Source organism: Diospyros lotus, chromosome 4, assembly GCF_014633365.1.
Source record: "Diospyros lotus cultivar Yz01 chromosome 4, ASM1463336v1, whole genome shotgun sequence".
Classification (NCBI taxonomy): Eukaryota; Viridiplantae; Streptophyta; class Magnoliopsida; order Ericales; family Ebenaceae; genus Diospyros; species Diospyros lotus.
The window spans coordinates 31379568-31393877 of record NC_068341.1 but is presented as its reverse complement, the minus strand read 5'-3'; the positions used below and the strand labels follow the sequence as shown (position 1 = coordinate 31393877).

The following is a 14310-nucleotide window of genomic DNA, read 5'->3' as shown; positions in this document are numbered from 1 at the left end:
AAACAAGCATTGGTAGACCTCGAGTAACCTCAGTCTCACTCAAACAATGTCTTGTATCAAACAGGCGTGGATAGACCTTGAGTAACCTCGGTTTCACTTAAATCAAGCCTCGTATCAAATAAGTCTAACGACCTCGCCTTAGTCCGCACCTCATACCGACCGAGGTATTCGAACCAATACTACAACAAAGCAAGAATAGAGAAAGCCAGAAGCTACGAGGTATTCAAAAAAATATTTCATTTAATTACTTGATTTCATTACAAGGTTTACATTTCAAATAATCAACCTACAACACTACGAAGACACAACTAAATAAACAACTATCACTGCCAAATCTATTCCATGCTCCCTCTATTCCACTGGAGAGCCTTATCTTAAAATATGTTCCATGCTTCTTTCATTATATTGGTAGAGCAAATCACGAGCTACAAGCAACTTGAAATCCTGCAATGTATCTTAGTTAGGAATGGGAGGATGGCCCCATATCAGCTGGAATCCTTCTTGACCACGCTCCGGTTGGAGGAGCTACCATAAGAGTACATGGTGATCACAGATCTATAAATAGATGTAAAAATCACCCCAGAAGTGAACTAGAAAATGAGTAAGGTCACCCATTCTAGTGTCTCTCTCACCTAAAATCAGCCATCATAGTACTCGCCCAAACACACTTAACTATGACTATAGGTACCTCAATTTCCTTTGCAACATCACCAACAAAAATGGTGCCTTCGACTGGAAAAGGCTCAAGTCGAATCAACAACCTTATCCCTCAAACCCTAGGGCTTTCCAAAAAACAAAAAATGACTAGGAATGACTATAAGGTGTGTAGAAAAAAGGTGGAATCCTCCCTTTTTATAGGCATAATGAGGGACATCTAAGGGCCAAGGTCATCCATCATCACACCCAATGCGATCTTGCCACATGTCTCAACATTAATGCCCTACATCCGGAAGACAAGGAATCACCATTGCAATATGGCCACATGCTTGGATAATTAATATCTTGACACGGCATCCTAGGGAAACAGTGCACTCCGCGTTGGCAAACGTTACCTCATCTTGATGAGCGCACACTTCGAGTCCCATGTCACGTGCACGTCCTAACCATAATATCCAAATAGTCATCCTCGGAATTGATTTTAGGAAGCAAGCATCGAAAACTCCATCTCAGGGTAAAGGTCCTGGATATGAGATAAGGACATCTCAGTCCATGCCCAAGTGCCTGGGCTCATCTCAATGTGCAGACCTTGGGTTTACCCCGACCTCATCTAGGTTCGATCAATTCGCACCAATGTGACCAGGTTAATCCCGAGGTACCGGCCTACCTTAGACGACCCATATTACTTGCCCAAAAATGACCAACTCAAGTTAAGCACGATACCTTAATCCTGGGTCTACTCCCAATACACCGTGATAGTGTTAAGGATATCAGAAAGATACGACCTAACCCGACCTAAGGCATGCACAAGGACAACCTAGTACTTGGAAGAAAAAATAACGAATAACTACTCAAAATGAAAAGCATAAAGTACCTAGCATATCACAAAGTTCGTACCTGCTCAAAAAACAAAGCATAAAGTACCTAGCATATCACAAAGTCCGTATGTAACCAAATAGAAGGCACAAACACAAGAAGAATGAAATTGCTCTTTTATTATATCCAAGAGGGGATTACAAATTACAAAGGAAAAACAAAGACCTATACTACTATGAAGAAGCTACGAGGGAGGGGGTCTGGTAGCAGGTTCTGCGGTGGCAAGATTGGCAGGCACGGATTACTCGGCCTCCTGAGCTCCTTCCTAACTTGACTCACCCCGACCTCGTTCACCTTCGTCGAGGTCCCAGTATGATCATCTACAATCGCAAAAGAAAATAGCAACTGACTGTCCCTGACCTCTTTGAAGGGTCCAAAGGGTAATGGTCGTGGCCAGGGTAAAGGGCTTGCCTCTTTCACTGTTGTTGAGCTCACCTTCATTTCGTTCTTCTGTTTCTCTAGCTCGACTTCAGACTATTTTTTGAGTTTCTCAAATAGCGAGTACTGCTCATTCCTTACGGCTTTAGCTTCTTGCATCTGCTGCTTTAGCCCCGCCGTCGGCTCTGCCACAATCGCTTCTAATTGCCTTTATGCTGCCTCTTCCCCTACTTTCTTCTGCTTTACTAATTTGAGGTGAGTCTCTCCTCTAGCATCCGAGCTTTTGCAACTAGTTGGAGTGCCTATATCTGGAGAGTACGAAACATGTCAGACTGGCCCAATGCCATAGACCTTGTCTGCTTCTCTGAGTTGATCAATCACTCATCTATCAAATCTTCTTCTTGGAAGTTAAGATCATTGAGAATGAATAGGCACACCTTAGAGGGCATGGTTAGATCAGGGCCTCTGTCTAACTCCACCCTTTGTTGCTTTCACTGCTTGCTGACTCGGTGGAAATAGTGGCCTTTTCAGAGCAGATGGAAGCCTTGGCAGCATTTATCATTTGTTTGCAAAAATGGCGCGACAATAGGAGGTGATAGTGCAGGGGTTAAAACCTTCTTGGAGGACAACGACACAAGGGTCAAGGACGAGACAGATGCCCTTGTAGCCAAAGCCTCGGAGGTCCCCAATTTAGACATAGCGGACTTCACCTCGACATCCTTTTTAGTACCCTTCCCGAAAGAGGTCGTGCCTACCTTTTTGGTCGCCTTCTCTTCTACATTCTTCTTTTCTTAATGAGCCATCATCATCTCCTTGGTCAGTAAGGGGGTTATTTTCCTTGAAACAAAGTAATACAAGCCTAAGTAATGACTAAAGGAAGGTAAAGAAGAAAAGTAGGCCATAACCTATGCATATAATCGACCAAACCCTTCTTGTCTCGGCCTAGTCGGATCAACTACTTACACTCCAAAAACTTCGGGAAAGTCTCCAAAACGTCTACCAGGCATCGATCCCAAATAGTAGGCTCTCGTATTTGGTCAGCTCAAAAGAGATTGGATCCTTATTCCAATAGGGAGGATATTGTTTTCATCTCGATCTTTCAGAAAGAACGCGAGCTCGGTCTCGGTAGATTTAACCTTTAAAAATTGATCCTTAAAATGTTTGTACGATATGTTAATCGCATTCAATAGTTTCCTCCCCAAATGCCCGTGCAACAACAACCAGCCACCCTTGCTAGCTCCCTTGGGGTGAAAATTAAAAAAAAGGGCCCTCTACTCACATGATGACTGAGGAAATTTGATAATATCTCAAATGAACGAATGAATCTCCAACTGTTTGGGTGAGTTGTGTTGGTGGGACATTCAAGCAAGCCAGAACTGAGCTCTCAAAACTAGTAAAGGGAAGTCGAAGACCTAGACATGAGAAGAAGGTCTAGTATATAAACACGCACCCGACATCCACCTTTGACTTCAATTCCATGAAGACTCGATCCTCCGACCTGCATGGATAACACTCAAGTCGGCTCTCATTTCCAGTGGCCAAAAGGGTAATTCATGACTGAAGCATGCGGATGTCATCTATCATGCCATAAACAGAAGCTATCTTAGACACGTCTTCTCTAACCCAATCATACCCGTCGATGCCAGGAAAAGTCCCAACACACTCGACCCTAACCTCTCTCACCCTTGTAGCTTTTCCAAGCCATGAGCATACTACCTATACTGTCCTTGGACAAATTAAGGAAAATAGAGGCGTCAGAACCAAGCTTAGGAATTAGTTTCGAATTATACCTGGAATTGCCCTATCAAGGCCAAACTAGAAGGGCCCTAACAACTGTAAGCACTGGGCCTATATCGGTGACCCACAAATAAACACACTCTCCCCTTCCAGATGCTTTTTGGACTCCACCATAATATGCCAGAAAAGTATACAAGGATAGATTAGAGAAATACCTGCTACAGGGTCGGTCAATAAGAAGGTAGGTTTTCAAACTGAGAACACAAAGCAAAAAAGCGGAGAGGGATGCAATAATTTTAAAAACTAGACAAGCAGAAAGTAAAAGGAAGAGACGGGTGGTTACCTTTATATTTCCCTTAACCAAAGCATCGGACGGATAAGAGCTACCCATCATTAACCATTAGCCAGGATCATGCCACTTGTTGCGCATTTGACACTCATGTAATGAGCTGGCGCCTGCCTGTTCGTGACATCCTATCTCCCCGGTCTCGAGCCTCGAGACTACACACGCTATTAAAACCTCAATGAAAGTTACTCCAGTCATTGAATATGGCCATGCCCTGGAAATCAGGTGTTCAGGCTCTTCCATCATTTTGATCACGAACCATTTACAAGCTCCACCTCGGATGACCTTCCTGGCCACGCCACGTGGCCAAGATAGCCATCCCACTTCAATCGTATCTGCCAAGCTCGCAGAAACCACTTGTCCCATAAGTCGCCTATAGTCAGCTGAAGGATAAATGTCCTGCATTTAGATTAACACCCCGGCTAGCACAGCTCGGAACCCAGCACCTAATTTCCAAGGACACCATCCTCCAACCACGACTCGAGTAAGTTCGGTTAACTCCGTGATTAGAGGAAAATGCGATGAAAGGAAAAATTCACAGAAGCATCCAAAAGTTTGAAGCATAGTAAGATAACAAATCATTTATCAAGCCAAGTATATTTTATTGATAACCAAGAAACCCCGCTGTAACCATTTTCACAAAGATTTCCCAACCTATGTTAGAATTATTACAACTGGATCAAGAATCGATGGGACCGGGAGTGGGCTTGCCTATGGGCATGTCGATGGAAGCAGTAAGATCTGAAGGATTACCTAGCGACTTTATCAGGGTCATGTCTCAGTCATTTGAGACTAGGTCCACGATCTGGCCGTCAACAACCTCCCTAAAGGGGCAATAATGCGAGAGATCGACCTTAGGATGGAGTGCTCGGACTTGAGAGAAGGTCGATCAGAATCCCTCCAGAAACTTATCCATGACCTCATTGATTAGTGATCAATTTTGTAAAAATTTCACCCTTATTTTGATATTAAAATGGTTTAAATTGAATATTATTATGCATTTTGTGATTGCGTGCAGGTTTAAAAATATTAATATAAAAAAATATATAATATATAAAATAAAAAATAAATATAATATATATAATATATGGATTGTAAGGCCAAAACAAGGAAGGCCCAAGCTCAAAACAAGGAAGGCCCAAGCCCCCAACAAGGAAAGCCCAACCCTAAAACAAGAAAAGCCCAAGTCCCGCAAGTTGGTATGATGTCATTGTTTTTATCATCGCTTACATCATGGGTTGGTATGATGTCATCGTTTACATCAAGTCACGAAGTTCCAAGAACTACACTTTAGCCCGAACTTTTTGAATAATTAGATTTTTATTTATCTTTGTATTTTTAAATTAGGTATTTTGTTTTTCTTTTCATTATTAAATTATATATTTTGTATTATTAAATTATATATTTTGTGTGGTCTCCATTGCATTTTGTGGGCTATAAATAGCTCACTCAATTGCATTTGTATCCATCTAATTTTTCATATAATGAAAGCATATTTGTGTTCTTAGAATTCATCTCTCAAATTTTCAACTTTAGTTTTTATATAGTTGTGTTTGTTATTTTTGCTATCTTTTAATTATACACCGCCTATATGGTCAGTTAAATATTGTCTTTCAATTACTGTCTCTTAATTATACACCGCCTATATGGTCGATTAAATATTATTTTTCAATTACTGTCTTTCAAATTTTCACTGCCTATATGGTCGGTTAAATATTTTCTTTTAAATATTTTCTTTTAACGTTTGTAATTTTAATTCCCGTCATTTAAATTCCTACCAATTTATTCTCAAATGAAGATGAGTAGCTAAATCCAATCTTGGGTTAAGGTAAGGATAGTGTCCAACGCCAATGATTCCCAAAGAAATGTGCGTTTCAAATGTATAATATTAATCTGATTTAATTTGAGCAGTGTGCGTATATTGTCTCTTTGAGTTTGGATTGGAGCATAAGCCTAACTTAGAATTTACATGCCATGTATGGATATTGCTTAAACAAGAATTATCATTATCTTGAACTAAAATTACTCACAAATTTGCGAAACTTAATTCAGACGAATATTACTGATCTTTTCTATTAAATCATGAATTAATTAGTTTTGACATTGAAATTGTCTTTACCCAAACTGCTTAAATTCAGTGTTAGTTTAGTTTTAATTCTTGCCTTTAGATCGTCTTAATCACCTCTTAAAACCAAATATTCTGTGAACCGACTCGGACTCACCGAAATATAAATAAAATTGTACTACACGGACACTCGCACACTGACGAGTATAATCGCCCTACACCTGCTTTAATAAGAGGATTGATGTTTGATGAATATGGTTGTAGTTTTAATGAATAAATGTGTAGGGTAGTGTAGCAGTCACTCATCTTTAAGATGCTCTACCACGATAGCTAGCTTCGTTGATTTCTCTGCCTCTTCCCCTATAATAGCATAAGCAATCTCCAACCTCCCTTGTAAGGTGTTTTGTTCCCCCTAAGCTTGGTCTCGTTGCCTTAGTAATTTCTAGGCGATGTTACCATGATAAGTGGCTAAGGCTTCAGTGTCTTCAACTCTTTTCCGGATAGATTCCATCTCGGCAGCCACCATCTCCCTTGCTCGCTCATCTACATCCTTACAAACTCTCCTAAACCTTTTTGAATAAGCTCGAGTCTCCACCTCCAGAGTCCAGTAAATGTCCACAGGACGAAGACTTTGCGTCATGGCCCAGCAACACAAGCCTTTGAGTCCCAAGGCCATCTGCCTCTCATGATCGGCGAGAAGCGTAAGATGCTCCTCGATGAAGTCGTTGGGGTGAAACTCCTTGTTCTAGAGACTTCTGGGATCAGATTTGATGTCTCCACATCCCATAAAGCATGCCCGACTGGAGCTCAGTCCGCACTTGAGAGTTTCTTGACCAAACTCGATGATTGTTCGGTAATGCTCGACGTTGGCCCTATGATGACGTGTGACAATTCAACACCTAGGCTTGAAGTCCTTAGAAGCCCCTACATTTCTTCCTCAGTAACTAAACTTAGGGTCCTTGGAAGCTCTAGCACCTCTTGATCGACGACTAAGCCCGAGGTCACTAGAGCTCCTATCGGGTTCCCTTCAGCTAGCCTTTACCTCTTTCGCGCCACCAACAAAATCTCCTCCTCTTCAAGATGCTCCTCCTCTAGTGGGAAGGATGAAATGTCAAATGCAATTGGTTCGATAGAGGTTTGGGAGGTGACTGTGCTCTTCGTTGGATGACCTTTAGGCGACCGAACACTCTTTCCCTTAGCTGCCATCTCGATCGTTTTTAGACCTAATTCGGAAGTCAGATCAACAATTCCTTTTGCCTGCACTCTGTGCTGAACCTCTTCTTTGGTTAACCCTAGAGCTGTGGTCCTTGAGACAATCAATATATAAGTAACAATAGGTAAAGACTGCGCAGGGCAAAGTAAGCTAAAAGCACAAGGAACTTACACATGTACTGTGTCAGTTTCTCTGGGTTATATCTGAGCTCAATGAGTTTTTCGATTTCAGTTGTGGGGAGAAAGTAAGGAGATCCACCAAGACTCCCCTTTCCGATCCAAACTTGCGTAGTCAACCTTGGACAGGATGGTCGGCTCGTGCTGCTAAAACAAGGGAGACCTCGGATGTTCGCTAGCTTTTAGGAAAAAGGGAAACTCCTTTTCTGCTGAAGCCACATTGAAAAAGCCAGACTTGAAGTGCTTATACGAAATATCGTATAGCTTCAGCCATCATTTTCCTCAAAGGCTATTTAAGGATAACCAACCACCTTTGCCCACTCTTTTCTACTGGAAGTGGTAGAAGAAAACTCCCAGGTTCAACTTCAGGCCGAGGAAACCGTAAAGTACCTCAAACACTCGAACAAAGGCCCAGCCATTCGAGGAAATGTGTAGCATCAAAAGGACCGGGCACTAGAACTCGGACAGTGGCAGCCACAATTGAAGACGCGAGAAGAATGTCTCGTACATAAAGATCGATCGCTTATCTACCAAGGAGTTCGATTCCATGTACACCCGCAGCTCTTCTTTACCATGTGGTTTGGGGCATCGAACTTAGAAGCAATTTTGGATATCTCATTACTTACCCATTCATAGGACAGGGGATCGAAGGACGATTCAACTATAAGGATAAAACTAGCGCTGACCCCAACAAGTCCTGCTGGAGCAACTATAACCCCAATGAAGGAAGGAAAAAGTTAAGAAGGAATGAGAGTGTTTTAAGGTGATAGCGAAAGAATAAATTAGGTCTGAAACGCTTTAACTCCTAGAGACAAAAGCTATTAGAATGCTAAAGAAATCACAGAGGCAGCCAAAAAGATATGAAAGGGTGGGAAAAGAGGCATGTTTATAGAAATCGCTAGAAACATATAACAATCAGAGTTTTTTCATCACCGAGACAACCCCCAGGATTATGCCACCCGTCCAACAATTAATGTGCTGACAAAGCACCCGTATCGGGTAGTGGGTCGATTGTACCTTGAGCATGCGTCGACTTTCTAAATTCTGAGATATGGGGCAACCAATCATGGACATGACTGCCTACCGAGCTTCCTACAAATTTATGAGTCCTCAAAATTGCCTTCAGATCCTTTTAGGAAGATGCTCTCGATAGCTCGGCTCCATCACTGACTCGATTGGGTTTGCCGAGCTTGAGAAGCTTTCAAGTAACCAAGTCATAACGTCACCGTGGATGCCTGTCCAGGTATGTCCAAACACCATCTCAGCCAAAACATCTTGGCCCAAGGGATCATATCTCGACCTTACCCCAATAACATACGGTTGAAACACAAACGTTACCTAGCTACATATCCTCAAGCTTGGATGCTTGCTTTGTGACCAACCGATTTGGGAGGTTATGGACTGTTTTGGCCTGATCGGGCCCCTACTAGGTAGAAGCCCAAACCCCTACCAGCCTCCTAGCCCAATTTTAGCCCCCTTTTTTACCCGCCAACAGTGATCATCATCACCTTTGTACCTACAACACTCTAGCGCTCGCTCCAAATCCCATCCTCATTAATGATAGATCATATTCGCATTTAATGAAAGTCTCGTCGGCACCATGCCACTATTAGGGAGCCCCGTCGGTGCCGGATATCTAGTCCCATCACCCTGCAATGCCCGATGCAAGCATGAATGCAGGATGACCTCTCCCCCTTCTATATAAACTAGCTTTATCAAGAGCCAATGTATGTTTTTTTCTAACTTACCAATACTTTGCCACTTTAATCTCTTACTTACTTGAGCGTCGGAGTGCTTACAGGTGCTAGCCACCCCCTGAGCCTATTCTCTGCTATAGCAAGCTCACGTTCGACCAACCCTTTGGGCCGGAAGGAACAGAACTAAAGTAAAGATTTGACTTATATGGAATTAAATTGAATAACTATTGATCTTAATGAACTAGTTGATGTTTATTATTATCATTAAAAATAGATAATAAATATTGATCTATATATTTGATATGACTCGGGAGAGTATCAATTATTTAGGGTTGTTCAACCATTTCATAGATAATTAAAATTGGATTATCTGTCAAATAAATTAAATAGAATTGATTTAAGTGAATTCAAAATATTCTAGTGATAAATTAATTTTGGTTTTTCTTATTATTCCTTGATTCAATGATGTTAAATTAATTAGTTTTATTTTATTTTGTTTTAGATTAATTGTAGCTTTTCTGGATAGTTTAAATAATAACAAGGTTCACAAATTTTGGTACTTAATATACAATTTCCATGAGAACGATATTTTATTCACTACTTTATATAAGTGACCTAGGTGAGTGACCTGAGAGGTTAGTTGAGTAACCCAAGAAGATAGTTGAGTATGACTGAGAGATTATCGACAGACTAACCAAGGTACTAACTAGTGATTGGTCAAGAGGATAGTTGAGTAACTAAGAGGTTAGTCGACTAATCAAGAGGTCATTCAAGTTGCTGGGAGGTTAGTTGACTAGTCGAGAGGTTATTCGAGTGGCTGAGAGGTTAGTCGAGTGACTAATAGAGGTTAGTTGAGTAGATGACCGAGAGACTAAGAGATCGACTGACCTCATATCGAAATAATAGTGTCCCCTCTTGGAAGCATCTTTTGACATCACTGAGGGACCTTTCTGGGAGAAATTCATAAGTCACTCACTCACAAGAAGATCTATCTTCTAGAGACTCTCATGGGTCATCTAAATAAGAGAAGTCTCCTCCGATTGAGGTATGATTAGAACTCCACACTTACTATAGCTTTGTTTGCTCTACATTCTATACTCTTAGAGACTAACTTAAGCACTGAAAGGCTTGTGCAGGAGGTCACTCATGTCCCTAATGATTTTTTCCTTACAAGTCATCCATAGAATCTGATCAAAATACTCTTCCACTATAAAGAAATTCATTATTATATTTGGACATACAACAAAAAGATTAAAGGTGAGGCTCTTAAATAATATTTTTTATAAACTTGAAAAAACTGAGGAGTGGATTATGTGAATGACTAGAATAGCCAAGGGAGAGAAAAATTAGTAACGGTTTCGTTGTTTGTGTTTTTTTAGCTTAAAAATATTATGCAAACTCAAAAATGATAAAAACGTTTTTTTTCTTTTTTTTTTCCAAGTATATATATATACAACAATACTTTCTTGGCATGCTGGAGAAGGCGCAATCCGTATATGTTAGGCTATTTTGGGCTACTGCTGTGAGGCTGGGAATGGGATGAAGATGAATTCGTTGAAAATGGTGAAAAATAGTAAACGAGAGGTGGATGTTCATCATCGTCATCATCTTCCTCTCTTGTTTTATATTGAAGAAAAAAGTAGGAGATAGATGCTTCCACCTCGTTGAGAGAGGGAGAGGTGGAGTTTGAGAAGGGGAAGAGGAAGGTGGTGCGTGGCCGTGCACATCATCGAACAAAAATGTCGAAGCCGGAGTTGCCGCCGGTGATGGCGGCGCCGGGGATGTTTGCGAATGAAACAGCATGCTATCCCGCGACGATGGTGACGACAAATGGGATTTGGGTGGGTGAAGATCCCATGCAATTCGCACTACCTGCCTTCCTCTTCCAGGCGCTGATCATGGTTCTCACCACCCGCCTCTTCATGTTCCTTCTCAAACCCTTCCACATGCCCCGCATCTTCTCCGAATTCATGGTAATTGCGGTGTCTGTCTTGGAGTTTATGAATGTACCGACCCTCCCTAACCCTTAGATTTCTGTATTTTTTGTTGCTGTTGGCAGGCCGGAATCATTTTGGGTCCATCCACATTGGGAAAACTGCAAGGCTTCGGCGACTACATATTCCAGAAGAGAACATTGATACTGCTGGAGACGATAGCTAACATGGGCGTCGTTTACTACCTGTTCATGATCGGCCTGGAGACGGACATCTCAATGATCCTGAAACACAGCAAGAAGGCCATTTCAGTTGCCTTCTCCAGCATATTCTTTCCCTTCCTCATAGCCTGCGCCTTCTCCTTCCTCCTCCAGCCCATAACAACCATGCAGATGGCCCCATTCATCATCCTCTTCGGGGTTGCTCTCTCTCTCACCTCCATGCCCGTCCTCTCCCGGATCCTTGGCGAGCTACGGCTCGTCGATCTGGAGATGGAGAGCTGGCCAGGTCGGCCGCTTTCGTTAGCCATCTCTTCGGCATGGTGCTCATAGTGTTTGCCATTTCCTTGGCAGAATCAGAAACGCCCTTCGTGATCTCGCTCTGGGTGATCTTGGCCAGCATGGCCTTCGTTGCCGTTTGTTTTCTGGTGGCCCGACCGGCCATTGGGAGGTTGTTGAGGAGCAGGCCGGAGGACGAGAGCTTCGGGGACCTCACCACGTCGATCATCCTAGCGGGAATTATGTTCTCCGGAGTCATCACAGATGCCATTGGCGTGCATCCTGCATTTGGAGCCTTTGTTTTCGGCCTCGTCATTCCGAATGGCCCGCTTGCAGTCACCCTCATAGAGAAGCTTGAGGACTTTGTCAATGGCTTTCTGTTGCCTCTCTTCTTCGTCACTTGTGCACTCAAGACGAATATTTCCAAAATCCAAGGATTCGCCACTTGGATCACACTGTTGTCTGCAATCCTTCTGGCAGTTGCCGGAAAAGTCGTCGGGACTCTGATTGCTGCCCTCTCCATAAAGATGCCCTTCTCCGAAGGGGTTGCACTGGGTCTGCTCTTGAACACGAAAGGATTCATCGAACTAGTTGCCCTCAACATCGGCAAGGATCAGAAGGTACCTTGGATGAGTTATACATGTAGTTAGTCAATCATAATTTTTGTTTATTTATTTATACGATACACGTAGTTATTAACATATTCTTTTTCAATTAACTGTGCAGGTTATCGACGACACGGGTTACGCAATATTTTTGATCACAGCGACAGTTATGAATGGAATCGTCTCGCCCCTTTTGTCGACAACGTACAGACCAGCAAGGAAATTTGTGGCCTACAAGAGGAGAACAATTCAAAAGACTACAACAGCAGATTGTGACCTAAGAATCCTGGCATGCATCCACACGCCTAGGAATGTCCCAACTATCATCAACCTCCTCGAGGCTTCATACCCCACCAAGAGGTCCCCGTTGTCTGTGTTCTCGCTTCACTTGGTGGAGCACACTGGCCATGGCACCGCCACAATCATTAACCACAGCTCCCTAAAGTCCGAAACACCGGCGGGCATCAATAGAATGCAGGCTCAATCCGACCACATCAACAACGCCTTCGAGACCTTTAAACACCATTCATACAGCTCGGTCTCTCTCCAATCCCTCACCGCCGTTTCTCCTTTCAACACGATGCACGAAGAAATCTGCAACTTGGCAGAGGAGAAGCACATCGCCTTCATCATCATCCCATTCCACAGGCAGCCAAACGTCCACGGCGGGATGGAAACGGCCAACCCCAAACACCGCATGGTGAACGAGAACTTGCTGGCAAATGCGCCCTGCTCCGTTGGCATCCTGATCGACAGATGCCTAAGCGGGTCGGCGCGCCTAGGGCCAGACCAAATTTCCCACAACATTGCGGTGTTATTCTTTGGCGGGGCAGATGACAGGGAGGCACTGTCTTATGCATTAAGGATGTCTGAGCATCCGGGGAACACCCTCAACGTTATCCGATTCCTTCCAGGGCCCGAGGCAATAGAAATGGATCCGGACAGAGATTATCCCAAAGAAGAGGGAGTTCTAACTATGCAAATCGAAAAAGATAGGGAAAGGCAGCTGGATGATGATCTCATAAAAGCGATGAGGATGGGGAAGGTGAGTGACGAATCATTTTCTTACATAGAGAGGACAGTGAACAATGGGGAGGAGACGGTTGCAGCCATAAGATCGGTGGACAACATCCATGACCTATACATAGTTGGGAGATCGGAGGGAATCACGTCTCCCTTAACGGCAGGGCTGCAAGAGTGGAGCGAGTGCCGGGAGCTTGGAATAATTGGGGACCTTCTGGCGTCCTCCGATTTTGCGGCCACTGTGTCGGTGCTGGTGGTGCAACAGTACGTTGGGTTGGGGCCGCAGGATGAAGGTATGGCAACACCCGATAGCGCCAGCCAGCAGGAGGAGCAGTATATTATGGGCTCAATGCGTCTGTGAATTCTAATCCCATGCGGAGTCTACTCTCTAGGGCACGGAAACTCAAAACTATCCTTTTGCGGGACTAACTGTTTTTGTTTGTTTGGGAGATCAGGTGTCCTCCTCCTAGCTAGGAGGACAAACTCTCAAAAAACTGGGACACAATTCTGTAATTTACATCTCTTAAATGTAAGGCAGAGATCGTCATTTGTTTTTCTTTTTAGAGTTCCACATATAATATTGCATGTTCTCTATCTTTATTTGATTAAGACAATATATGCATGCCAATTGGGAGGATGTAGTAAATAGTAATTAAGTAACAATTACTAATTATACCAACGCCCAATACTCTTCTGGGTTTGCTCATACAACAAACCTAAAAATCATACAAGAAGTGAACATGAAAAGTAAACAAAATGTGAAGACGAATGTGAAAAAAATTAAATCTATAGTGTCGGTAAACCACTAAACTTCTAAGAATGAGGTCATGTTAACCAACTATCAACTTTCTGTGTTAATGCCATTATTAGACAAGCAATTGTTATGACCTAATTTATAAAAGTTTGAGTGTCTTTTTTGGTCCATTTTAAATTATAATAGTCAAGTGCCAATTTACAATTCACTTGTTTTGGACCTTTTTAGTATTAGGACACTGATGAGCAAAAGCATATATTCGTGCTAACCAAAAAAAAAAAAATTGGGAAGAAAATTTTTAAAATGTGCAAAAAATTCACTTTTATCAACTGAGTGATTGAATAAATTGTTA

The 14310-nt window shown here is 42.5% G+C and overlaps 1 protein-coding gene across 1 annotated transcript; it reads left to right on the top strand.

Moving 5' to 3' along the window:
* Positions 1 to 10884: 10884 nt before the first annotated feature.
* Positions 10885 to 13565, top strand: LOC127799776 (cation/H(+) antiporter 15-like). The gene is given in 4 exon segments (XM_052334000.1): positions 10885 to 11118; positions 11205 to 11568; positions 11571 to 12196; positions 12303 to 13565. Coding segments are annotated over 4 exon segments (2487 nt in total).
* Positions 13566 to 14310: the final 745 nt, after the last annotated feature.